Raw genomic sequence first — 23,597 nt, 5'->3', positions numbered from 1 at the left:
AGGGAGGAGCCAAGAGCGGCCGCCGCCTCTGCCGGAGGAGCCGCGGGGCCGCCACACTCGCCCCCCGCCCCCCCCCGCGCTCACTCGCACTCACACCCGGGCGCTGGAGGCGGGCGGCCCGGGCCCCACCGGCCCCCCATGGACGCCCCCGGCTCGGGGCGCTGAGACCCTGCGTCGCTGCCCAGCCCTGTCCAGCGCGCCACGCCGAGGTAAGAGGGAGGGAGCGAGGGGGCATTAATATGCAAATGCCTCGCAATTGATTATGCAAAGCCGTGGGGCTCTGGGGCCAGCTCCCCGGCGGGCTGGGGGCGCCGGGGGTACCTGCTGCCAGCCTCGGCTCTCCCCGGCGTCCCGGTCACCCTGTCACAGTCCGGGAGCTCGCAACTTACACCCTGGGGAAGGGAGGTGTTGCTGGGAGGTCGGTGGGCCCCGGGGTTCGCCGGCAGAGATGGCGTCCAGGCCTCCCCCTCGAGGGCCCGCCCGGCCTCTGTCCGGCCCGTCTGCTGCGCACTCCCGGGCCCGGCCCCGCTGCCGGCCGCCGGAGCTCCCCCGCCCGCCGCGGTTTGTTTACGGTGCGCTGGAGGCCTGCCCCCCCACCCCGCGCCAGCCCCCACCCCTAGCCTCCGAGGCAGAGGCCGAGGCCGTGGCCGAGGCTGAGTGGCCTTTGCAAAGGCGCCTGCAGCTGCGGATGGCTGTATGAGTGGGGTGGGGGTGGGCTTGCACAGGCCCCGGGAGAGGGAAGCCTCCCCCCGCCATTCCACCCGCCTCCCCAATTGAGCATGGCTCTCTGGTTGCAACACTCCTAATTGCAAAAACGCTGCTTGGAGGGGAGGGAGTGTGTGTGTATGGGGGAGTGTATTTGAGGGTCCCTAGATGATCAGGAGAGTTGCAAGCTAGTGTGGTTGGGGAAGAGAGGGAGGAAGGGACCTGTGTAGTGTGCCCCCCCTGTTTCCCTCCCCTTGCAACGTGTCTCTGGTGCCCCTTCTGTGCCTGGGGCCCTCCCTTGTCCGGTGTGAAAGAAAGGCCTGGGGCGGGGGGCAGGGATGATAGGGCCAAAGGAGAGAGCCACCGTTTACAGGGGTGGAGGTCGCAGAAGGAAAGCCAGTGGGATAGGAGCGTGCCCCTCAATGCTGGCTCTGGCCCCGGGAAGGGGAAGGGATGAAGGGGGCTGTTGTCTTCCATGAGGGAGGGGAAGCAAATGTGACATGCAGGCACAGAGATATGCCCACACAGACAGCCACATGCATGCACACCCAGGGACACCCAGGCAGACTCAAGGACAGGAGCTGTTGGACACACCCACATGGGGACAAGGGAAGAGGCAGGCTGCCGCTGCTCTGCTTGGGAGAGCTCACAGGGGTGGGACACACCCACGGGAGACCAAGAGTGGGGAGACCAACCTATGCACATACCCACGCACAGGGTCACACGGAGATGCTGTCACACACAGGGGCAAGGAGGAGTCGCTGTCACCCACACAGAAAAAGTCACTATCGAATGCATGCATGAACACAGAGCAATTGCACACAGCCGCACATTACAAAAGACCCTGTCACTCATAGGCACACACGTGCTAGCATGAGCCCAGTCACACAGGCATCATTGCCTGCCTTGACAGTGCCTGTCACTCAGTCAAACGCAAACACAGTTACACATCAACACATGTGTACACAACTTAGCAACAAGTATTTTCCTGGACTCTTACTGTGGATCTCTAAGGTTCTGGATACAACAAAACCTCTACTCCAAGGAAAATCAAATTCATCTCTGTGAAGAGTCCTCCTGCATAATGGTGCAACACATGCATTCACGATAATATTATCAGTCTCTATCGCTTGTCATCCCCCCACTGCTTAGGTGGTGAGCTCCTTAAGACCTCAGAGAATCACTCCAAGAGCTCTGGATCCCACCCAGAGCCTAGCACAGGAAGTGCTCTGTAAATACTTGTTAATTGATTGACTGGGAACTCCAGACACAGGTGTGCTCATTTGCACACAGTCTCAGGGACTCAGGTGCAGTAGGCATTCACAAGGCTCAGGTCTCTGCAGTCACAGGTCCACGCCCACAGCCGAGTCCAGACAACCCCAGACGTGCACACTGTACACTGTAGCCATGCAGTCAGGCGCACCCCTAGATGCACACACAGTTGTAGATTTTTTTTTTCTCTTGAGCTTCCTCCTGTCTTCCTCCATTCTCAGCCTTTTTTTTTTTTTTTTTGAGGGACAGAGAAACAAGAGCAATGAGAGCAGGGTCAGGGGGGTTCCAGAGGGCCGAGTCATGGGGCTGAAGCAATGTCCAGTGGCTTCCAGCAGCTGAGATTATCCTAGCTGCTGGGGGGGAGGGGGCGGAGTTGGGGAGAGCCAGCTCCTAGGGAGCGGTCCCTATCACCACCTTAAAAGCAAATGTGGGATCTAGCGGCTTCTGCCAGGGTCGTGTATCTGAGCCTTTCCCTGAGCCTTTCCTGGGGCCATTGACTTGCCCCCAGTGGAGTTCCTGCCTCCCACCATGAGTCTGGCCCCTCTTCCCACCTCTGCCCTCCTGTCTAAACTTGGAAGCCTTCCTTAGGAGGCCGTATGCTGGTGAGTGTCTGGGTGAGCGATGTGTATTTTTGACTTGGAATTTCTCTCTAACGCGCTGTCTTTCTTTGCCCTGTCTTGCTGTGTCTGATTTTCCCCTCTCCTTGTTTCTCTGACAGTCTGGAACTCTCTCTCACCCGGTCACTGCCCCCTGTCTACCCATGTTCTTGTCTCTGCCACAGCCTCCTTTCTCAGAGCTGGGAACTGGCAGTGATGAGCCTCATACTTTTCCAGTTGTTAATCCTCAAACCCCGCCCCTCGCCCCGCCTGCCCTGCCTCTGGGGTCACCAAGAGGTTCGGGTGGGGGGGTGTGGGGGGCTCAGCTGGCTGCTCAGGACATCCTGCGCTTCCTCAGCACTGCAGCTGCAGCAGCAAGTTTTAGGGTCTGAGAAGGGGGGGGACAGGGGTCAGCTACAGCACACACTGACCTCTTAGGCTGGCATGCTCAGCCAGGGCACACCAGTGGAGTGGAAGCCCCTGGTATGGGGCCTACAGCCAGGTAGCTCCTAAGAGAGCCAGTGAAGAGGCTCCCCACCACATTGACCCACTGGAAACAGTCACCCCCATGGGCAGTGGCGGGAGTTGGCAGGGCTCAACTGAGCAGGGTCAGTGGCAGTACTCACAATGGCCTTTCTCCACACCCCTGGCAGCTGAGATCCACCTCAGAGATGCCCAACAGCTGTGCCCTTTGCCCAGCCTCAGAGCCTGGTCCTGAGGGTACAGCTGCCCAGATTATGTGGGGGGCTGAGTGAGGCCCTGTCTCATGAGTGTAGGCTCCAGCCCAGAGTGGGAATTGGGGCAGGAGGTAGTGGAGCAGGGAGCCCAGAGCCCAGGGGGCACCAAGCATTTCTGGCCATGCTCCCCTCTAGCCATGACCTATTTGGATGAGGTGGCATTGGTAGTGGTTCTACATTAGATAATCCATTGGCCACTACAGAAGGGGAAGTTGAGGCTCAATCACAGGGGAGACATAGCTGGATCAAAGAACAAGGTATTGTTTCCTTTAGCAGATAATAAAATGCTTAAGAGAAGGGATTTTTTTCTTCTTCTTTTTTGGGAGCTGGAGTGCCTGGGTTGGCAGGCCCAGCTCTGCCACTTGCTGGTTGTATAACCTTGGGCAATCAATTTAACCTCTCCCTTGCCTTATCTGTACATTGAGAATGGTAATACCTATCTCATTCAGCTTTTTGAGGATGAGAGGAGTTAGAATATATAAAATGCTTGTAAAAGTGCCTGGTGCATAAAAGCACTGTATGTGTTAGCTGTTACAATGAAGAAGCCTGTGGGTCTGGGATCCCCTGGATTTCTTGGGGGAAGCTGGGTAGAGAATTGGATCTCCAGACTTCATAGGAATGGGGTGGGGGTTGGGGAGGATAGTGGGTTCCTAATCTCCAGCCTCCTCCGCCTTCATATCACATCTCTCTCCCCTACAAGTTTTTGCAAGCTGGAGCCCCTCTACCTCTGGCATGTAGAGTACAACACCCTACCTCTCTGCTGGAGACCCAGCGTCCAGCTACCTAACCATTAGTTAGTCACCCAGGATCTAGCACCAGCTGATAGATACCAGAGTCCCCATCCCTGCACCAAGGGGGCATTTGTGTGAAGGGTGGTGGCACTGAGTAAAGACCAGTGGGTGGGTGTGGCACCTTGAGGGCCAGGGTCTGTCCTGAGTTGCCTCTCTTCTCTGGTGATTCTGGTGATGAGATTCCTCTCTCCCCCAAATCCCTTTTCTTCAGCACTTCCTCTTGCAGGTGCAAGCAAAGACCGTACAGGGATGCCCTGTGGTGGCTCACTGGGGAGCTTCAAGGTTGGGAAGTTAATCTCAACTCCAGTTCTCACGGTTGCAAAGGGGACTTGTGCCTCTTGGGGAGGGAGGCAAGCATGCTTATAGTGGAAAGAGCGCTGGCTGGGAGTTGGAGGCTGGGTTTTTGCCATTCACCAGTTGCTGACTTTGGCCTGAGTTTTCCTCATCTGGAGACATGATGCCCCCTCACTCCAAGCGAGGATAAATAACATAACGTGGCCTGACACCTGTGGTCAAACCCTGTCAAGTCCTGGCTTGATAAGCAATGCCCCTGGGTTCTCCTGTTCTTCTGGGGGCTGCATGCTCCAGGATGGGGATCCACCTGCCCCCTGGAACCAGAGATCGTTCCCAATCTCTCACAGAGGCATCTGGGGCCAGTGTGTGGTGGTGATGGTGGTGGCGGTGGAGGCATATGGTTTTCAGGCATAGTGGGTTGCCTGCCCTCCTCCCTGGTAGGCCAAGGTTGAGGTAACAAAGGGGGCCTCCTTCTAGCATGCCTTTGTATGAAGTGGTCCAGAGGGAGGGGACAGAAGTTCCCCCGGAAGACAAGGACAGCAAGGTGGAACTCACTGGTGCCCAGGAAATGCTATGGTTTCGTGTCCCTGCTCTGAGGGTGAGACCTCGGTCTGGGGACAGGGGACTCAGGTTAAAAGTTAGGGCCAGAGGCACAGCCTCACCCCCAGCAGTGGCAAGGAGCAGCCCCTGCCCACCTCCCCTCCTTCCTCCTGTCTTCCTCTTGTAAGGAAGAGATGAGTTCTTGGCTTCCAGAGCCTAAGCTGTTTCATTTTCTCTTTTACCCAGGCGCGTGGGCGGGGGAAGGGGAACGCGGACCCGAGGCTATCGGCTATTGGTGGCTATCGGCGTTTTTGTACACATCAGTGAGTGGGTGTGTGGTGCGCGCATCCATGTGTGCGTGTTTTATGCATGTGTGGGCTGGGGAGGGCTCTGAATATCTGCTGGAACCGGGCGCCGGGCTCTGCGCATGCGGGGTGAGTGTGTGTGTCTGCACGTGTCTGTGTGTGTGCCGGAGACTCAGCTGCATTCACTTGCTCGCGCGCTCTCTCGCTCTCTCCTGCTGTCTCTTTCGCGCGCGCACACGTACTCACACACGCACACACAATTTTCAATCTCTCTCTCCCCTTTCCCTCCCTCCCCTTCTCCCCCTTCTCTAGCGCTCGCGCCGTCTCTTTCTCTCTCCCCCCTCCCTCCCTCTCCCTCCCTCTCTCTCTCCCTTTTTCACTCTCCCTCCCTCTCCCCGCCCCCTCTCTCTGCCTCTGCCAGTTCTGCCTGGGTGGGGGCTAAGTCCCGCGTCCCTGGGGTGCCTGGGAGAACATCCCTGCCTGTCTTTGCGCCTCCACGGTTCCCTTCCCTCCTGGGCGATGCTCCCCAGGGCTTGCAGACAACTCTATGGCCTCCTGGGAAGAAGAGAGTGGGGAAGGGAGGACCCCAAGCCCGGTGCCCATGGTGCCATCTGCAGCGAGTGCCTTGGCCCCGTGACATTCATGCCTCCAGCATTCAGCTGCCCTAGCTCCCAGCTCCGATTACCCTCCCCGGCTGGCTGCTGGGGGTTGGGGGGGCGGGAGGGGGGGAGAATATGCCATGCCCAGCTTGGGGGTGCTCCTAACTGCCTTCTTGGCTACTTGGATCTCCCGCTTCCGTTCCCGTTCCGGAGGGGAACTGGGACAGAGGCAAGAAGTTTTGTGGGTTGGCAGGGAAGAGGCTAAGCTCTGGAGCGTGGCTGTGGGCGTGGGGAATGGAGTTGACCTCTAGACCTTGGGCACCCACCTTGATACCTGACTGGAGCTGGCCTGGGGTGGGAAGGGGGAGAGGAGAGCAGCAGGTGGTTAAGGTTATGGGGGTGGGGGGGTAGGATGCACACAATCTTTCCAGTCTTTGATGTTAATACTGGGCATCTGGCCCAAGTCAAGGCTGCTGTTTATGTCTTTCTGTCTCTGATCTGCAGGGGGGAGTTTCCTGTTATATTCTTTGGGGGGGAGAGGATCTTTTGTTTAAGTAACCATTCGCCCCCCATGTCATATCCCCTACCCCCATCTCTCATTCTCTAGCCTCCAGGGCCCCTTGGTGAGCTAGGAGAGCAGGCTTAAGGGTCACTGCTCTTAAGTTCCAGAATCCCATCTCAGGGGGCCAGTGAGAGCCCACCAAGGAGTGCTGCCTCCCTCTTCTCTTCCCTCCTGCTTGCCAGGCTGGTCTGTGTATTCCTCTGCCATCTCATTCCTGCCAAATAGTACCTTTCTTCCCGCCTTCACTCTCTTCTCTTTCCTGGCACAAGTCTAACAGTGAGTTGGGTGGGGCAGTCCTACTCAGTCCATACCTGAGAATAAAATAATAGGGTGACCTGGGAAAGTAGAAAGAGGGTCCTAACCCTAAGAGGTGCCTACCTACCCTTCCACACGGGGACCTGTGTTGTGCTGTAGCCTTCACTCTCACCAGACTTCCCTGGGGCTATTGGTGTTTGTGGCTGCCCGTGGGAGCCCACGTTGGCACAGCGGTTGTGTGCACACAGATGCCTGTGTTTGCCTGTGCATGCCCCTGTGTATATTTGGGCTACAGTGGCCACCTGGGCCCCTTAGCATCACCTTCTTGGCACCCATAGTGTGGAGTCAGGGTATCGATGCCAGGCTATGGGGGGGGAGTACTGCCCCCCACCCTAGCATCAGGCAAAGGGGAAGGGGAAAGGGAGGCGTGAACCTACCCACAGCACTATTAATAACCCACATGCCAGGCCACCAAGAACCAGCTGTCACCGTGGAAACCATTTCTACTCCCCCCCTCCCCCAGCCTCTGTGGGGTGGGACTTAGGCGGGGCATGAAGCACCCCCCACCCATCTTTCTTTGTTACCTTTCTCTCTTTGTCTCCCCTCTCCTTCATTTGTCTCTCCTCCCTACCTCACTCCTTCTGTCCCCCATCCCCCATCTCATTGCTGCCTTTCCCTCTACTTCATTGTCATCCCAGCTCGACCCCCCCACCCCTGCCCATCTCTTTGTTCTTGCCTCTCCTCATCTTTCTCCCCCTCTTCTTCCATCATCCCTTTTGCCCCTCTCCTCCTCCTCTCTCTCCACTTTTCTCAGCCCCCTCTATACATGTGTGTCTCTTCCTTCATGGTTGGCAAGGAGGAGGGCTGGGCTTTCTCTAGAGCATTAAGGACAAAGTCCGAGGGCCCCACACAGATGGGGCCAAAGCCAAGAGCAGACACTCAGAGGAGTCGTGTGTGTAGAATTTGGGGCCAGATTCTGGGGACAGAGAGGTCCCTTGGGCCCACAGGACTACAGAGTGGGGCAGCCCAGCAGTGGGAACCTGGCATGGTGCCCATGGATGCTGCATTGGCCTCTTGTCTCTGTCCCCCTCCACACCCCGTTGCAAAAGCACTTAAGCTTAATGAAATGCTTCCCCCTCCGCGGGCACCTTGCCCATACTGCCACCCAACAGCTCTTATCCGACAGAGGGAGTGGGTGGCCAGCCCACCTGACAGGTGGGTCTTGCCATCCGGCAGTCCAGTCTAGTCTCAGAACCCCACAGCTCCACCTCCCCTTCCTCAGGCTGAGCCTCCACCTCTGCAGGCCGAGTGCCAGGAAGGAGCTTGGGGAATTAAGCTAGACTCCAGGAAGAGGGAATAGAGGCTTCCCTGCAGGGTGGACATCCCTACCTCACCCCCTCTTCCCGGCTGAGATTTTCATTCCCACAACTAACCCAGGCTCACATGCTATCCACCTCCCTGCATGCTGGACCCTCTGTTTGCTCTTATGATGTCTCAGAGGTCCAGGTATGTCCCTAGAGCCCAGGGGTCCCCAGGGATTCTCCAGGCTCTTGCTGGGTGCCACGTGAGGGTGCCCTGAGCATGAGGGCAGCACCTTGCTCCTCTGCCCCTTGACAAGGGTCAGCATGGCCAGGGCACCAGAGCACCATTCAGCTCAGCACAGAGGTGGGTCAGAGAGAGAGCTTGACCCTCCCCCCAGCAGGCACGTGCAAGCCCTTGGCAGTGCCCAGACACATTTGGAGTGAAGGCTGGGCTGGGGAGGAGGAAGGGAAAATAAACATGGTGGCTTAGGTTGGCATTACCCCAGGTGTGCCCTGTAGCAACTGGCAGTGGCAGGGAGCAGGAGGAGGGGGTCCTTTGGAGCTATGGCCCCAGGCAGGAGCTGTCCGGGCCCTGTGGCTGCTGCTAGTTTTGCCCGCCTGGCCTGGCCCCCAGCTGCTAATACCCATTCCCATATACCCTGGTCCTCTGGGCCAACCCCCAGGGCCTGCTCCTGGGGGCTGCCCCTCTCTCAGCATGCCCACTCCTGTGCTTGCCTCCTCCCATCCCTGGGGGCGCTTGGGCCTCCGGCTGGCGAGTGGATTTTTCCAGCTTCTGTAAACAAGTGGTGGCAGCGTGCCAGGTGGGCAGGAGACAGGCGAGGGCAGCACCGCAGCCAGGGTGTGCCAAGCACCGAGGCACAGCCTCAGGGGGGAGACAGGGAGACACCCATACCCAGAGAGAGAGAGAGACAGAGACAGACACATACACACACACACACACACACACATTCAAATGCAGACAGATGACCAAAGGAAGCCTCCTCGCTGGGGCGCAGATAGAAGTGGAAACAGAGGTGACGCAAAATAGCCCTCACTTGTGCAGTCGCACCCCTCCCCTACGACTTCCCTGGCCCCCTACCTCTCAAGTAGCGGGCCCCAGTGCCCAGTCCCTGGGCATCCCCACCCACTCCTTCTCCTCCCCCTACCTCTACCCCTTAGGGCTGGCTACGCCATTATAAATTTATAACAGGAATTTCTTCACAAGCCAAGAAAAACTTGACCTACTTTCTTGACGGCTCCCTGGGCTAAGACTCCCCGCTCATTGCCCCCCCCCTCAGTCTCCTGTCCAGCCCCCAGTGCCCAGTCCTGGTCTGTGGGGGTAGCAGAGGCACCATGAGCCACCCTTCTGTGCTCCTGCCATGTTCCTCCAGCTGGGGGCTCGGTGGGGTGCAGAGGCCCTGTCCTGTTGCCCTGCCCTGCCCAGTGACCTGACTTATCTCTGCCTCCCCTCCCACCCTGGCTCCTTATCAGTTCCTGGGGGTGGGGCGGGGGGCCCAGGGGTGAGGTGTCTGCTACTGCAGCCACGTGATGGAGGCCGTGTGTGGGGAACCGTACCCTTTGTCCCCCACTCACATGCCCACACCTGCCTGTGTGTGCACAGGCTGCAGTATGCCTCAGGTCTGTCACCTGTGGTCAGAGGGGCGGTGTGGACAGAACGGTGGACCCTGGGCTGGCACTGCCCTGGACCCCAGCTGGTGGACCAACACTAGCGTTGAGACAGGCTGTGAGGTTCTAATCCCGGAGTCACCTGCTTCCTAGCTACATGCATGGGAATGAATGATCCAGCCTGCAAATTCATCTGTAGAGTTCTGATGCCCACCCCGGAGGGGGCATATATTATGTATTCAGGTGGCACATGTTGGTTTCCTTTCCCCTTTCCCTTGCTGTCCTGGTGGGTGGCAGCACACTTAAGCCAACTGGGAAGTCTGATCCTCAGGCTGGGAAGTGTGATTTGGGACCTTGGACAGGAAGTTCTGGAGTCCTTAGGGGACTGGGACTGGGGAGTCATAATTTGGTCAGCAGCAGGGGGGATGTCAGCTCCCCATTATTTTCAACATCTCTCTCCATAAAGGCACTCAGGTGGGGGTTCATGATCGCTGGATGTTGCCCCCACACCCCACGCTTCCTTCTTGAGTACCCCCCCACACCTGGGCTGAAAACTGCTCATTTTGGGTCTCCTCTTGTCCTGTAATACTGATAAGTCTTACAAAAACTCAACAAGAGGGGTGTTAGCAATAGCTAACAATTAATGGGTGCTTTGTCAAGGGCCAGGTGCTTGATTGAACATCAGGACTGAGACATGGGAGGGCACCTGGGTGGCTCAGTGGCTGAGCATCTGCCTTTGGCTCAGGTCGTGGTCCCGGGATCCTGCGATCAAGTCCCGCATCGGGCTCCCCACAGGGAGCCTGCTTCTTCTTCTGCCTGTGTCTCTGCCTCTCTCTCTCTCTCTCTCTCTCTCTCTGTCTGTCTCTCATGATAAATAAATAAAATCTTAAAAAAAAAAAAAGGATTGAGACATGGTACGTGATCACCTCATTCTTTTCCTCCATACCTTCCCAGGTCTGGGGCTTAGAACGGGTATCTCCAGTCTTGCCTGCTGCACCTGTTGATCTAACAGATTGTCCCGATCCCCTCCCTGTGCTTGCCCTCCATGCCCCCCACCATCTTTTTATGAGCCCCCAAGAGCCCAAAATGTTGCCACCAAAGGAATCCTATCTACCTACTCCTACCATGGCCCTGCCTTATCCCTGCTTCTCTCCTCTCTTTGCAGGGACTTCTGGACACAACGAGACTCTAAAGCTACTCCCCCAGTCCAAGACCCCTCCTCGGACCCACACCCACCTTGCCCTCAGCCCTACCACCTGCCACTCCCTGGCCCCTCTCACCGCCCGCCCCCCTTGGGGCACAGGGCATGGTGTGAAAGGCCAAGTGCTGAGGCAGGCACCATGGGTGCTGTGCCCTAGGGCCTGGGTGGCAGGGGGTGGGTGGCCTGTGGGTGTGCCGGGGGGGCCATTGTGCCCACCCCAGTCTCTTGGCGTGCTGGAGGGCATCCTGGATGGAATTGAAGTGAATGGAACAGAAGCCAAGCAAGGTGGAGTGTGGGTCAGACCCAGAGGAGAACAGGTAATGGGTCTGGCAGCCAGGTCATGCCAATTCCTAGGCAACAGGCATGTTCACCTGGCTGGGCAAACGAGAACTGAGCTTGGGCTTTTTAAGCACCTTTGGAGGGATGGGCATGAGACCAGCATATCTGCTGCCTACCTTTGCCCAGGAGGTGAGGTCATGGCCACATGTGGCAGGGAATTAGGCACCTGGATTGAGAGGTGTCCATTTCGGAGGGGGGAGGTGATGCAGAGCGATTACAGCAGCAGGCATGTGGCTCTTCTCTTGACAGTGCTAGGAAATCTCACATGCCCTCCCAGTGTCCCTCGGCAGCTCTCACCTGAGCACGTGGAATGCATACAGCCTTGCCGTTTTCCTATTCTTCCTACCAGACTACTGTGTGGTCCAGAACCCATGGTGCATGGGACATGACATTTCAGGGCACATGCACCAGTGACTGTTGGTCACGGCCCATGCTTATATTTGGAACCTATTGGGAGCCCCACAAGCTCTTCCTTGTTCATGGGCAGGAGCGAGCACTGCTGTGCGGCTCCTCCCAGGAAGTGGAAGTAAATGCCAGCTCTGAAGGTTTTCTCAACACGTGGAGGAGGAATCAGCCCTGTACACACAACTAGGGATGGGTTACCTATTATCTGCATTGCCCTTGAAGAGGCCAGAGGGTCTCCACTTCTCCCATCAGCCCTAAGTAGCACAGAGCTCTGTCCCAGTTGGCATGATGCCCCAAGAGCTGGGTACAGCCTGTGCCTATGGCCAGGGAGAGGGTGGGGGTGAGGGTGCTCTGGGGAGGAGTGTGGCCGTTGCCTTGGAGACCAGATCTTGAGCCAAGAGGCCAGAGGCTTGGCCAGGCAAAGCCTTGGGGCCCAAGTCTAGGTCCCTGGACGGATGGAGGAAGTGGATGAAGCTGGCAGTTGTATAGGACACCTCAGGTATCCCTCCCAAAGCCTCACCCCAGAGGGCCTCTGAAAAAAAGATCTGGCCTGTCACTGCATACCTCTCACTTGCAGCCTCTGTACCTCCCTGCTCAGACTTATGTGAGTCTGGGAGAGTCTGCTCCTAATTCAGAGAAAAGTAGGAATGCAGGTTCCTGGTCCCCAGCACTACCCTCCTTCCCCCATCTTCCTCCCCTCCCCCCATGTCCCTGCGCCACCTTGTGGCTGTCCCTGGGACTGCACCCAGAGGCTGTGAGCCATAATTGCTGAAAACCGCCAGCTCAACTAGGGGCTGGAAGGCCTGGAGTTCTCCCACACCCACTCCTACTGGAGGCAGGAGGGAGATCTGAGTCTCCAGTGGTTGTAGAAATCAGACAGGGGTAATCCCCTGGGGGCCTAGAACACAGACTTGTCTGTGACTGTGACCCTGGCCAAGGTCACTGTGTCAGTGTGTTGGGAGCCGCATCAGGCTCTGGGGGGAGGAGCCCTGCAGTATGCCACATGCAGGGTGGGTGTGGGAGGTTATACAATCCGAGCATGCATGTAGAGGCTTATATAACCTGTGTGTGCTGATGTTATGTAACACATATGGGCAGAGGCCAGTGACATATATGTGCAGTGGCTGAGGGTTGCTGATACCTTGCATGGAGGGGTCCAGAGTCCTTGTCCTGGCTCTGACTCCAGTGCCCAGTGTCACCAGGCCACAGTGGGGCTTTGGTTTGTTGCTCTGTTAAATGGAGGCCATGAACAGGGTGACTCTGGAAGTCTCTTCTTATTCTCATATTCCAGGTTCTAGGTTCTAGTTGCTAGGCACTATATGTTTTTAATACTATGGTTATTCACCATGTGTGCATGACCTGGAAATCAAGCAACATGTTCACTGGCGGGGAGGGAGATGGTATTATTAAGTGTCTCTCCAGAGGGTTGTGTAACAGACAGGCATATCCTAGAGGTCATATAATGCATTTGAGAATGCCCAGAAAATTTCATAGATATATAGATTTTGTTGCTTATTTACTATGCTTAGGTTTATACTGAAGGCTTAGTCATTCAGATGTGCTGGTCTTATGTTACGTATATCTGGGTGCTCTAAAGGTTATATAGCTTTAAGCGTGTCCTGAAGATTCTTTCTGCATAGGTGTCATGTATTGAAGGCTTAAATGTATGGATATCTTGTGGATTATGGGTGTTCAAGGATCTATAATGTGTGTGTGTGCATGTGTGTGCACGTGCATGTAATGTGTGTTTGGGCCCTAGAACGTGCCTGCGTCCCAGCCAAGCCCTTTATCTCTCTCCTCAAAGCTTCTAGATAGCTGGACCCTTCTCAGTTTTGTCACCTGACCTAGGGGTGGAAGTAGAATGAGGACACAAGATGGAGGGAGTGGGGCCTGGGGGATTATATAAACCTATTGGATGAGAAGGGGGCTGCCCAAAGAGACTGCTCTGTGATTCTGCCCACTTTGCCCCCATCCAGTGCCAGGTCACCAGATGGAAAGCGAAAAAGAAAGAACGGCCAATGTTCCCTGAAAACCAGCATGTCAGGTGAGCCTGGCTGTGTGTGCCTTTCCTCCCCACCCACAACCCCACTTAACCAGGCCAGGGCTCTTTCGGGGCCTGAGCATGGACCAGCAGCTCCTGTGTCCCTTGGGGAGAGCTTCCTAGAGGGCTTGGGACCGACTTGTCTGAAGGTTAGAGGGGTGAAGAGGGCATGCTCCGGCCTTTGAGGATGGATTAGGTCAAGAAGGGCCTCTTCCCTTCTCCGGCAACCCCCTTGCCTGAGCCCCACCCCCCTGCACCCTGGAATCAGAGTCTGGGCTAAGGAGCCAAGGGACTGTATTTTCCAGAGATTAGCTGCTGACATGTGCTTCTCCTGCATTCCCCCTCCCCGCCCCTCAGATGCAGCAAGAGAAAATCCCCAACTGGGCAGTCGGAAGAACTGGGATTCTCCATATTCTTAGGGAAGGGGATGGACAAGATGACCTCTGACGTGTCTCCAGGATTCTACCTGGACACAAAACCCTTCAAGGAGGCTGGGCTAGGGGATGGGCCAGGAAGGAAAAAGTTGGGGGAAGAAGAAAGTGTAGGAGCCTCTCTGCTGGGGGCCCAAGCCATGCCTGCCTGCCTGCCTCCCTTCCTCCCTCCCAGGGTATATCCCTAGTTACCTGGACAAAGACGAGCAGTGTGTCGTGTGTGGGGACAAGGCAACCGGTTATCACTACCGCTGCATCACTTGTGAGGGCTGCAAGGTATGGACCAGCCAGCTCCTGCCCCTCCCCTGCCACCTGAGCCCCCATCTCACCCACCTTAAGGCCCTCAGCACCTGGCAAGGCCAGCCCTATGAACATGTCACCTAAAGCCCACCTGTTGCTCCACCATTGCTCTCTCTCATTCATTTGTTCATGCACAATCTCTGCTCTGCCACTCATATGTAAGATGCCTAATTTCTCTGGGCCTCAATTTCTTCATCTATAAAATGAGCATAATCATCCTACCTACTTCAGAGAACTGTTGGGAGAATTAAATGAGCTAAGTCATGGAGAGTATTTAATAACAGTGCCAAGCACATAAGAAGCGTTCAATAAAAATCCCAGCTATTGTCCATCCATTTGGTATATCAGCTATGAGGGATGTAATATGTGCCCTGCCCTTGGGCTGCTCATGGCCTACCCAAGAGAGGCACACTAGAAACAAACATCATTTTTCAAAATGTGGTTCAGGGGTTCATTGCAGAGCCCCAGGTCCCATTCCAGCCCCACTCAGTCAGAACTCTTTGTGGTGAAGCCTCATGGACTCTGCCTTGAAACTGGTTCCCTGGTTGCTTCCCCTGCATGTAGAAGGTTGAGAACCAGTGCTGGGTGGGGGCATGGTGGGGCCCAGAGTGGGAGAAGATGACAGAGTGTCCCTGGGCAGACGGGACAAGGTCATAGACTTGGGGAGCCTTAATTAGATCTCACTTTGCTCATTTTAACCTGCTAGGGTTTTCCAGGATCATCACCTCGTGAAAATGTAAGACCTTCCAAGAAACAAAAGTATTTAAAAATATGTTAAGGCTTCCAGTTTCTCTCTTTCTTAGTATCAACCAAGCCAAGAGCACCTGGGATTTAGCATCCTGTAGCATTGTTCATGGAAGCAATACAAATAGCGTAACATAGAGCAAGGATCCTCACCCTCAAGGACAGCAAAGTCCTAGAGGAGCATCCCAGAAAGACAGAAATGCCTTGGCCCTACCCCAAGAGAGTCTGATGTTGTAAGTCTAGAGTGAGACCCAGGAATTGGTATTTTTTCATAAGTGCATTTTAGATGATTTCAATGCACTGCAGAATCTGTGAACTCGGACCCTGAGTCCCATACGTCAGGTCCAGTTCTGGCTCTCCTGCCCATTTAGCCAGTATTACTTTGGGCAGATTGCTTACTCTCTCCAAACTTCAGATTCCTAGTCTCAAAATGGGTTCCTACCTCATGGGGTTGACACAGCATCAAATATGATGATGCACCAAAAAACAAAACAAAGCAAAACAAAAAACCCCACAAATGCTTTAAAAAATAAACAAACAAATGCTTTTAAGTGCCTCATAGCATTCAGCACATGTTAATTCTTGGTATTATTACTGCCATCTTGATTCTTGAGGTTTTTCCTTTATTTTTTTTTAATTTTATTTATTCATGAAAGACACACACACACACACACACACACACACACAGGCAGAGACATAGGCAGAGGGAGAAGCAGGCTCCATGCAGGACGCCCGACATGGGACTTGATCCCAGGTGTCTAGGATCACACGCTGGGCTGAAGGCGGTGCTAAACCACTGAGCCACCCGAGCTGCCCAGGTTTTTCCTTTAAAGCAAAGATGAAACCCTATATATAGAATTAAACATTTTCTTTTAAAGCTGGTAGGGTCCACATACACAGTGCCTTTTCTTGATTTTTTTTTTTTTTACCCCCTGCCCCATTTCAAGAATTCCACCTGCATGAGCAGCAGGCACCATGTATAGGAATGGTTTGGGGAGGTCAGTTTTATTTTCAGAGTTGGTTAGCAAGATGGAAAATGAGATATCAGTTGGACTTCCAAAGCTGCTCTTCCTTCAGGCGTCATAGCACCTGACACCATCCCAGGCTCATGTCTCTGTACTGTGGTCCTCATCCCTACCCCTGCCACCACCACTACCCACTAGCCCCTGCCCCTCAGCAGCCTAGGAGCTGAGGGCACATGTTTCTATGTTCCTTTGACCCAGCCAAGTGATCTTGGGCTTGCTGGTGTCAGGAGGATGCCAGGCTCCCTCACTAATCCCCCCACACCCCAGTGGACTGACTGCATGGTTGGTTAGGGAAGGGGAAATCACGATCACTCCATGCTTCATCTCCCTCCACCCCAGGGCTTCTTTCGCCGCACAATCCAGAAGAACCTCCATCCCACCTACTCCTGCAAATATGACAGCTGCTGTGTCATTGACAAGATCACCCGCAACCAGTGCCAGCTCTGTCGCTTCAAGAAGTGCATCGCCGTGGGCATGGCCATGGACTGTAAGGAGTTGCAGGGGGCAGAGTTGAGCCAGATGGCTGCGGGTGGGGGTGATTTCAGGTATGACTGCTTCCTGCCAGGGAATCCTCAGTACGCTCAAGGCAGAGTGACAGTCCACATCAGGCTGATGGCGGAATGAATGTTCGGGATCTTGGTCCCTGCTGCCCTGGGGAAAAGGAAACAGAGGATCTCTCTTGGAGCCCTACATGTGGGCCCCAGTGCCTACCTGCCTTTCAGCACTCCAGGGCTTTAGAGAGAGTTGTCAGGTAGAAAGGAGTCCTGAGCATCCCACCCTAGCACAGGGTTCTTGACTATAAGAGAAGGTACCCCACTTCTGGGTGAGAGAGGGCATCTTGCATCGGCTAGAGATCAGATAGCAGGGTCTTCTAGTAACCAGTTATCGGAACCCTTTAGACCAGGATATGCGAGTCACCTGAATCAGCTCAAATTAGCATTGATGTGGTCCCACTGATTCTCATGATCCCAGACTGCGCCACCCAACTGCTAGGTGATTTGGGAAGTCACTTAACCTTTCTGGCCCTCAGTTTCCCAACCTGTACATTGGGAGGAGTAGTTTCTGAACAGGTTTCGGAGAGTGCCATGCAAAGGGCGTCGTGTCTCTCTGCTGTTGATAGTGGTTCTAGATGACTCAAAGCGGGTGGCCAAGCGCAAGCTGATTGAGCAGAACCGGGAGAGACGGCGGAAGGAGGAAATGATCCGATCACTGCAGCAGCGACCAGAGCCCACTCCTGAAGAGTGGGACCTGATCCATGTTGCCACAGAGGCCCATCGCAGCACGAATGCCCAGGGTAGCCACTGGAAGCAGAGGCGGAAATTTCTGGTAAGGAGAGAGGCCCCCTCCCCCCCCGGAAGAGCTGCAGCCAGGTGACCAGGAGGGAGAGTGAGTTCAGAGTCTTGCCTCCTTCAGGAAGCCTTCTTAGTTTAATCTGACCCAAAGCTGATGCTCTCTACAATTTGGCAATCCTGACTCCTACACCTGAGTATATGTTGCTGCTGTCTGAGCATGGCCTATTTCATCAGACTGGGGGCTCCATGAGGACAGGATCTGGCCTTCCTCCTTGAATTTCCAGAGAGCAGGGGCAGCTGCTGCTCTTTTCCCTGCCCACAGTGACTGGGAAGAGAGGGTGAAGACTCAGTTATGTAACAGCATTTCGGGGCCCCTGATGAGTGCCAGGCATTGCGTTAGGCCCTGGCAAAACAGAGTGCTCAGTGAATGGTCAGTTAGGGAAGAGATGGACAGTTGGTTGTATATGGTGAGTAAAGGCAGAAAACTGGTGTCTGGTTCCCGGTGGAGTGTGCCAGTGGGTGGAACAGTATACTGTTCAGAGCACAGGCTGCAAGACCAAGCATATGTGTGTATAATAGTCAGGAGTCAGACTGCCTGAGTTTTAATCCTGGTTCTGCCACTTACTAGTCATGTGGCCTTGGGCTTATTACTTAGCTACACTATGCCTCAGTTTTCTCATCTGTGAAATGGTGGCAAGTAGAACATCCTCCTCATAAGGTTAAATGAGATATATAAAACATATAGCCTAGTGTCTCCTGTATTAAATATTCAGTAAACATAGCTTCTTTTATTATGTTATTATTTCTACTACTGTTATGATCATTGTTATTATTAGCCGACTTGGAGCTCTGGCTCTGCTCTGTTTTCTGCCCCAAGGTGAAGGAGAAGCCTTAGGTCCTGGATGGGGCCTTCCCCACATCACATACTGGTGGCCCCTCTTCCCCAACCTGCCTTGGAGCTCCCCCTGGTGGGCAGGCAGCCTCAGTGAGAGGTTGAAAGGGGTCTGCAGCCCCAGCTGACCCCTTCTTCTTCTTTAGCCGGATGACATCGGCCAGTCACCCATCGTCTCCATGCCGGATGGAGACAAGGTGGACCTAGAGGCCTTCAGCGAGTTTACCAAGATCATCACCCCGGCCATCACCCGTGTGGTGGACTTTGCCAAAAAACTGCCCATGTTCTCCGAGGTGAGTAGCTGATGGGAAGAGGCATGGTGCCACACTGGAGGAAAACCTGGGGCTGCTCCCTAGGTCACTTGGTGTCAGCACATGCTCGTCTGAGGTTCTCTGGACAGGGAGCGATTCCTGTAGGTCAGCACACAGCTAACACACACACATACCCAGTGCCTATAACACACACACACACACACACACACACACACACACACACACACACACCCATGCCTAAGGAACCAAAGGCTCCAAGTCCCCAGCCTCCCCAACCCTTCCCTACCCCCTCCGCCCACATCTACATAGCCATCCTGGCTATAGCAGCGTGAGCACCACCTCTGGGCACAGACTGCCCTCCTAGCTGTGGGATCTTGGCCATGTTACCTACCCACGGACCTCATTTTCCTCCTTGGCAGTGGGATGGAGCTAATGATGGGAGGTAACTCACATAGGCGTAAATTGTGAGGTTTAATGGCTTAGGCCATGCTCATGGCCCCAGAGCAAGGTTAGCCACTTGGAGTACACCTTACTGGCTGAGGCCAGTGGTGACCTCCTGGCTTGCAAAGGGCACCCACAGGAGACACTGGAGGAGAGGGAGGGGCATGCTGAGTGTTCCTGTGGCCCTGCCACTCTGCAGCTGCCTTGCGAAGACCAGATCATCCTCCTGAAGGGGTGCTGCATGGAGATCATGTCCCTGCGGGCGGCTGTCCGCTATGACCCCGAGAGCGACACCCTGACGCTGAGCGGGGAGATGGCCGTCAAGCGGGAGCAGCTCAAGAATGGCGGCCTGGGCGTGGTCTCTGACGCCATCTTTGAACTGGGCAAGTCACTCTCTGCCTTTAACCTGGATGATACGGAAGTGGCTCTGCTGCAGGCTGTGCTGCTAATGTCAACAGGTACCTGCCTACCAGCTGGGAGGGCTCAGAAGCTTCCAGGGGCCCAGAGGTTGGGTGGGCCCTGGGCACATCACACTCTTCTTCCCTGACCCCTATAGTTTTTCTCTGCTTCCCTTTGTCACTGAGCCCGTTCTCTGTCCCCTGTGCCCTGCTCTGTCACCAATACCCCCTGGGTTCTGATGTCCAGGCCCATCTGTTGCCTGCCCATCCCTCCTCTGCTCCTCGTCCCATCTTTACCCCGTTCTTTCTCTCTGCTGCCCCCCCATCCGTCCTGTTGCCTGGATTCGCCTTTGTTCCCCACCCCCCAGCCACCTTCTATCCCTCATCCCTCCTCAGTGCCCAGTCCCCTCTCCCTGTGCCTCCTCCCCTCTGCCCTTCCTCCCACCAGCCCTGTCTCCAGGTTTCCCCTCCCTTAGCACCTCTCAGCCCCTCTGTGGTCTTTATTCGTTACCTCTTCAAGCCCCCAGCACCCCAGCCTCCTCCTCAGCTGGGCCTCTGGCTCCAGCTCCAGTGTGTGTACTACAGCGGGTTTCTCACCCCTCCCCCGCCCTGGCTCCTCTGCCTCAGTCTCCCTTCGCTGGCTCAACCCCCTCCCCCCCAGCACATCCCTCCTTCCCCACAGATCGCTCGGGCCTGCTGTGTGTGGACAAGATCGAGAAGAGTCAGGAGGCATACCTGCTGGCGTTTGAGCACTACGTCAACCACCGCAAACACAACATTCCGCACTTCTGGCCCAAGCTGCTGATGAAGGTGACTGACCTCCGCATGATCGGGGCCTGCCACGCCAGCCGCTTCCTCCACATGAAAGTCGAGTGCCCCACCGAACTGTTCCCCCCACTCTTCCTCGAGGTCTTTGAGGATCAGGAAGTCTAAAGCCTCAGGCGGCCAGAGGGTGTGCGGAGCTGGTGGGGAGGAGCGTGGAGAGAAAGGGCAGAGCTGGGGGGCTGCGGGAGGCCCCCCACCCTCCTCTCTCCTTCCTCTCCCACACACCCCCCTCCCCGCACTGCCCATCCCTCCTCAGAACCTCCAGCCCTGGGACAGGGCAAACACATGAACTTGCTATGAAAAGGACAGTGTGGGAGGTTTGGGGGCCATGTCCTGCACTTCCCAGGACCCTGTCCTCTAAGAAGGTAGGGGGAGGGAGGGACAACCAAGAGGGGACAAGCCATCTTGACCGTAGGGAATAGAGGAATGTGGGGTGTGGGGGGGATGCCCTCGACTCAGCCCCTACACACACACAAGAGAGAGCCCCCTGGCCCAGTCCCTTGACTGAGGTTCCCCCCTCCAGGCTAAGGGCCTCTCCGCTTCCCCAGATGCCTGGGTGCAAAGAAAGGCTTGGCTTGGCTCCTCCCCCTGGAGGTTAAAAATTAGTCATTCTAACTGCACTTTGGAAACCAGGCAAGGGGAGAAGATAAATGAAGAAAAACTAGACAGAGAAAAAAAGAAAAAAGAGAGAGTGAGCGACTGATGAGAGAGAGAGAGAGATGATATTAAGTTATTAACCAAGGCTGGCCCCCTACCACCCCTAAGCACTTTGAGAGCTGCCCCTCCTCCCCCCAAATCAGAGAGAACTGCCCCCCCATACCAGGTCCCCAAGGGTAGGGCTGCCGATCAGAGCTGTGAGTTACCACAACAGGGTCCTGGCCATCCCTCCTCGCCTTGCCCCTCTGTGCCCCTTCGGCACCCCCGCCCTCCACTCCTACCCCACCCCCTACCCAGTGCTCCCTCTGCTCTCTGCCACTCGTGCCCGCTGAGTTCCATCTACCTCTCATGCTGGATGCCAGCTGGCCCCTCACCAGCCTGCCCTGCTGCCCACACAGCTCCCCTTTCAAGTGCCCAGCCCCAGGGGCCTCTCCCCACCCCCACCCCCACTCCTTCCACACCTTGGCACCCACACAGGGAAAACTGTGGCTCAAACTCCTGCCCTCCTCACACCTGCAGTATTCGATACAATCCAGATGCTGCTGCACTGGGGGGCAGGGGGGGGGTAGTGGGGCGGTATGCGTGAGCTTCTCCCAGAGCCTACCCCCTTAGGACCCTGTCCCCATCTGTCTTCTGGGCTCTCTCTAACCTCTGCCCTTTTCCTTCCCCACTCCCACTCAATGCACTAACCTAGACTCTGGGCAGGCAGGCACCAGAATGGGGTTGCCTAGACAAATGGCACTTAGCTGGGGCCCTAGGAGAGGGGGCGGTTTGTGCTCCTCCTTTTTCCTTTGAAGCTCTTTAGGCCAGCCGCCCCTCTGCCCCTGGGACCCCTTTCCCCTCTTCTTTTCTCTAATTCAGGGACTTTGGCTTGAGCCACCTCCCACCCTCCTGGTGAGGAGTGCTCTGTTGGTCTGCACTTGGGTGAGCTGCCCTCCTCTTCGTTTTGGCTCTCGCCCACTGCCCACTCCACAGGGAAGAGAGGGAGGGAGGAGGTAGCCCTCCCGTGGGTGTGGGGAGGAGGATGGGGAGGGACAGAGCAGACCAGAGGGCCCTGGGCTCAGGGCTGCACGTCGGCAGGGATGGATGGGTGGACACAGATGCCCCCGGAAGCCATGGGGAATGGGGCAGGGGCAGGGGGAGGGGTGCCAGGGCTTCCTGCGCTTTGCACTATTGGGGCAAAATGTCTTAAGCAGTGGGGAACCTGCCACCCCACCCTGACCCTCAGCCTGCCACAGCCCCCTACACACACACACACACACACACACACACACACACACGCATGCACACACACATACACACGGGAAGGCAATGCTATGCTGCCCATTAGGGCATGCCCTTCCCCCACTGTCCAGGTGTTCTCACAGGGGTGGAGGGCCTGGAAGAGCATCTGCTGTCACCTGTGCATGTGCCTGTCCTGCCCCCCCCCCCCCCCGGGCTAGTGGGCTGCCCCTGCTGTCTTTGTCTCTATCCTCTCTCTCTCCTGGGGTACTGATTCCTGTATTACTCCAGTCCCATGGGTAAGCCCTCTTGTACCCTCCTCTGGGGGGACACCACCCCTGGGGGCCCAGTGGAATTCCTGACCTGTCTGCTGTCTCCCCATCCTTCCATCCCAACCTCCACCCCTGCATCCCCACTCTCAGCCATGGATATGGTGGAGAAAAGGCCTTGAAGAGGCTTGGCCTCTTAGGGGCACTTGGGAACCCTCCCCTGCCCCTCCCCAATCATATGAGCTGTGATCCCTTACTCCTCCCCCCACCTCTGACCCCTCCCCCCTCACTCTAGGTGATGTGGGGTGTATGTGTGCGTTTCTCTGCGTGAATGTGTGAGCAAGTACATGTGGGTGGGGCAGGAGCCAGGGGACTCAGGAGCGCCACGCACCTGCTCTAGAGAGGCAGCTGTCCCAGTCCCTGCTTTGGAAGTGGGGGACAGGGCCCTCTCCTGGGGGCCATTGGTGCTAATGAGGGGGATGGCCTTGATGTGGGTGCTTAGCATGCCTCCCCCAGTATTGGCCCGGGGCACTAGGGCAGGCGGGGCCGGGCAGCAGGTGCAGTATTGGTGGGAGAAGGGACTGCTGGGAATGGGCCAGGCCAGGACAAGGGGGTGCCAGAGCCATGACCACTCCCCCATGCCCACCACCCGCCTCTCCATCTCAGTATCCCCCCCCCATCACTCAGAACACACATACCTCATCCAGCCTCCTCCCTGCTCAGCCTTGGGGAGGGTGGGGGTGGAGGAGCCCCTACCCCTTCCCCTGGTGGCGGGTCTACAGGGCTGGGAGAGGGCAGGGCGTGTGACACAGACACCGTCCATAGGGGCACAGAAATTCCTGCCCCAGGAACTCCTGGGTGGGGGGAGGAGACACTTCCCTGGAGGCGCTACTGAATGTATGAGAAGCTGGTGCTGGGGTGGGGGGAGGGGGTGTGTGGCCAGAAACAGGGAAGGAGGTAGGTCCCCTTCCCCAGGGAGGGGGAACCGGTAGGGGTGACTTGGGGGGCTCCTACTCCTGCCCCACGTTGACAATCAGTATGTCTGTTACGTGCGATTTTTCACCCCGTTGTGTTTTGGGTCAGGATTTTAAAGAAAGATATTTTTATGGTAATTGTTGCTCGTCTATTTTACTATATATTTATGTAATAAATATATGATGAAAATAACCCCCTTGGGCACCCCCCTTAGACTTGTGTGCTGTTTCCCTGTATCCTCCCATCTGCTGGCAGAGTACCCACCCCACAAACTGACCAGATGGAG

The 23,597-nt window shown here is 56.0% G+C and overlaps 1 protein-coding gene across 1 annotated transcript; it reads left to right on the top strand.

Annotated features, from left to right (window-relative positions):
• THRA (thyroid hormone receptor alpha) lies at nt 1–23,503 on the top strand. The gene is made up of 9 exons (XM_055321128.1): nt 1–209; nt 10,749–11,101; nt 13,505–13,572; nt 14,176–14,276; nt 16,409–16,556; nt 17,190–17,395; nt 18,400–18,546; nt 19,166–19,424; nt 20,047–23,503. Exons 2-9 carry the CDS (start codon nt 11,049–11,051, stop codon nt 20,295–20,297), a joined length of 1,233 nt encoding a protein of 410 aa, XP_055177103.1. The 5' UTR covers nt 1–209; nt 10,749–11,048; the 3' UTR covers nt 20,298–23,503.
• The last annotated feature ends 94 nt before the right edge of the window (nt 23,504–23,597 follow it).

This window comes from Nyctereutes procyonoides, unplaced genomic scaffold (genome assembly GCF_905146905.1).
Source record: "Nyctereutes procyonoides isolate TBG_1078 unplaced genomic scaffold, NYPRO_anot_genome, whole genome shotgun sequence".
NCBI classification, from domain to species: domain Eukaryota; kingdom Metazoa; phylum Chordata; class Mammalia; order Carnivora; family Canidae; genus Nyctereutes; species Nyctereutes procyonoides.
This window is presented reverse-complemented; position numbering and strand designations above follow the sequence as displayed.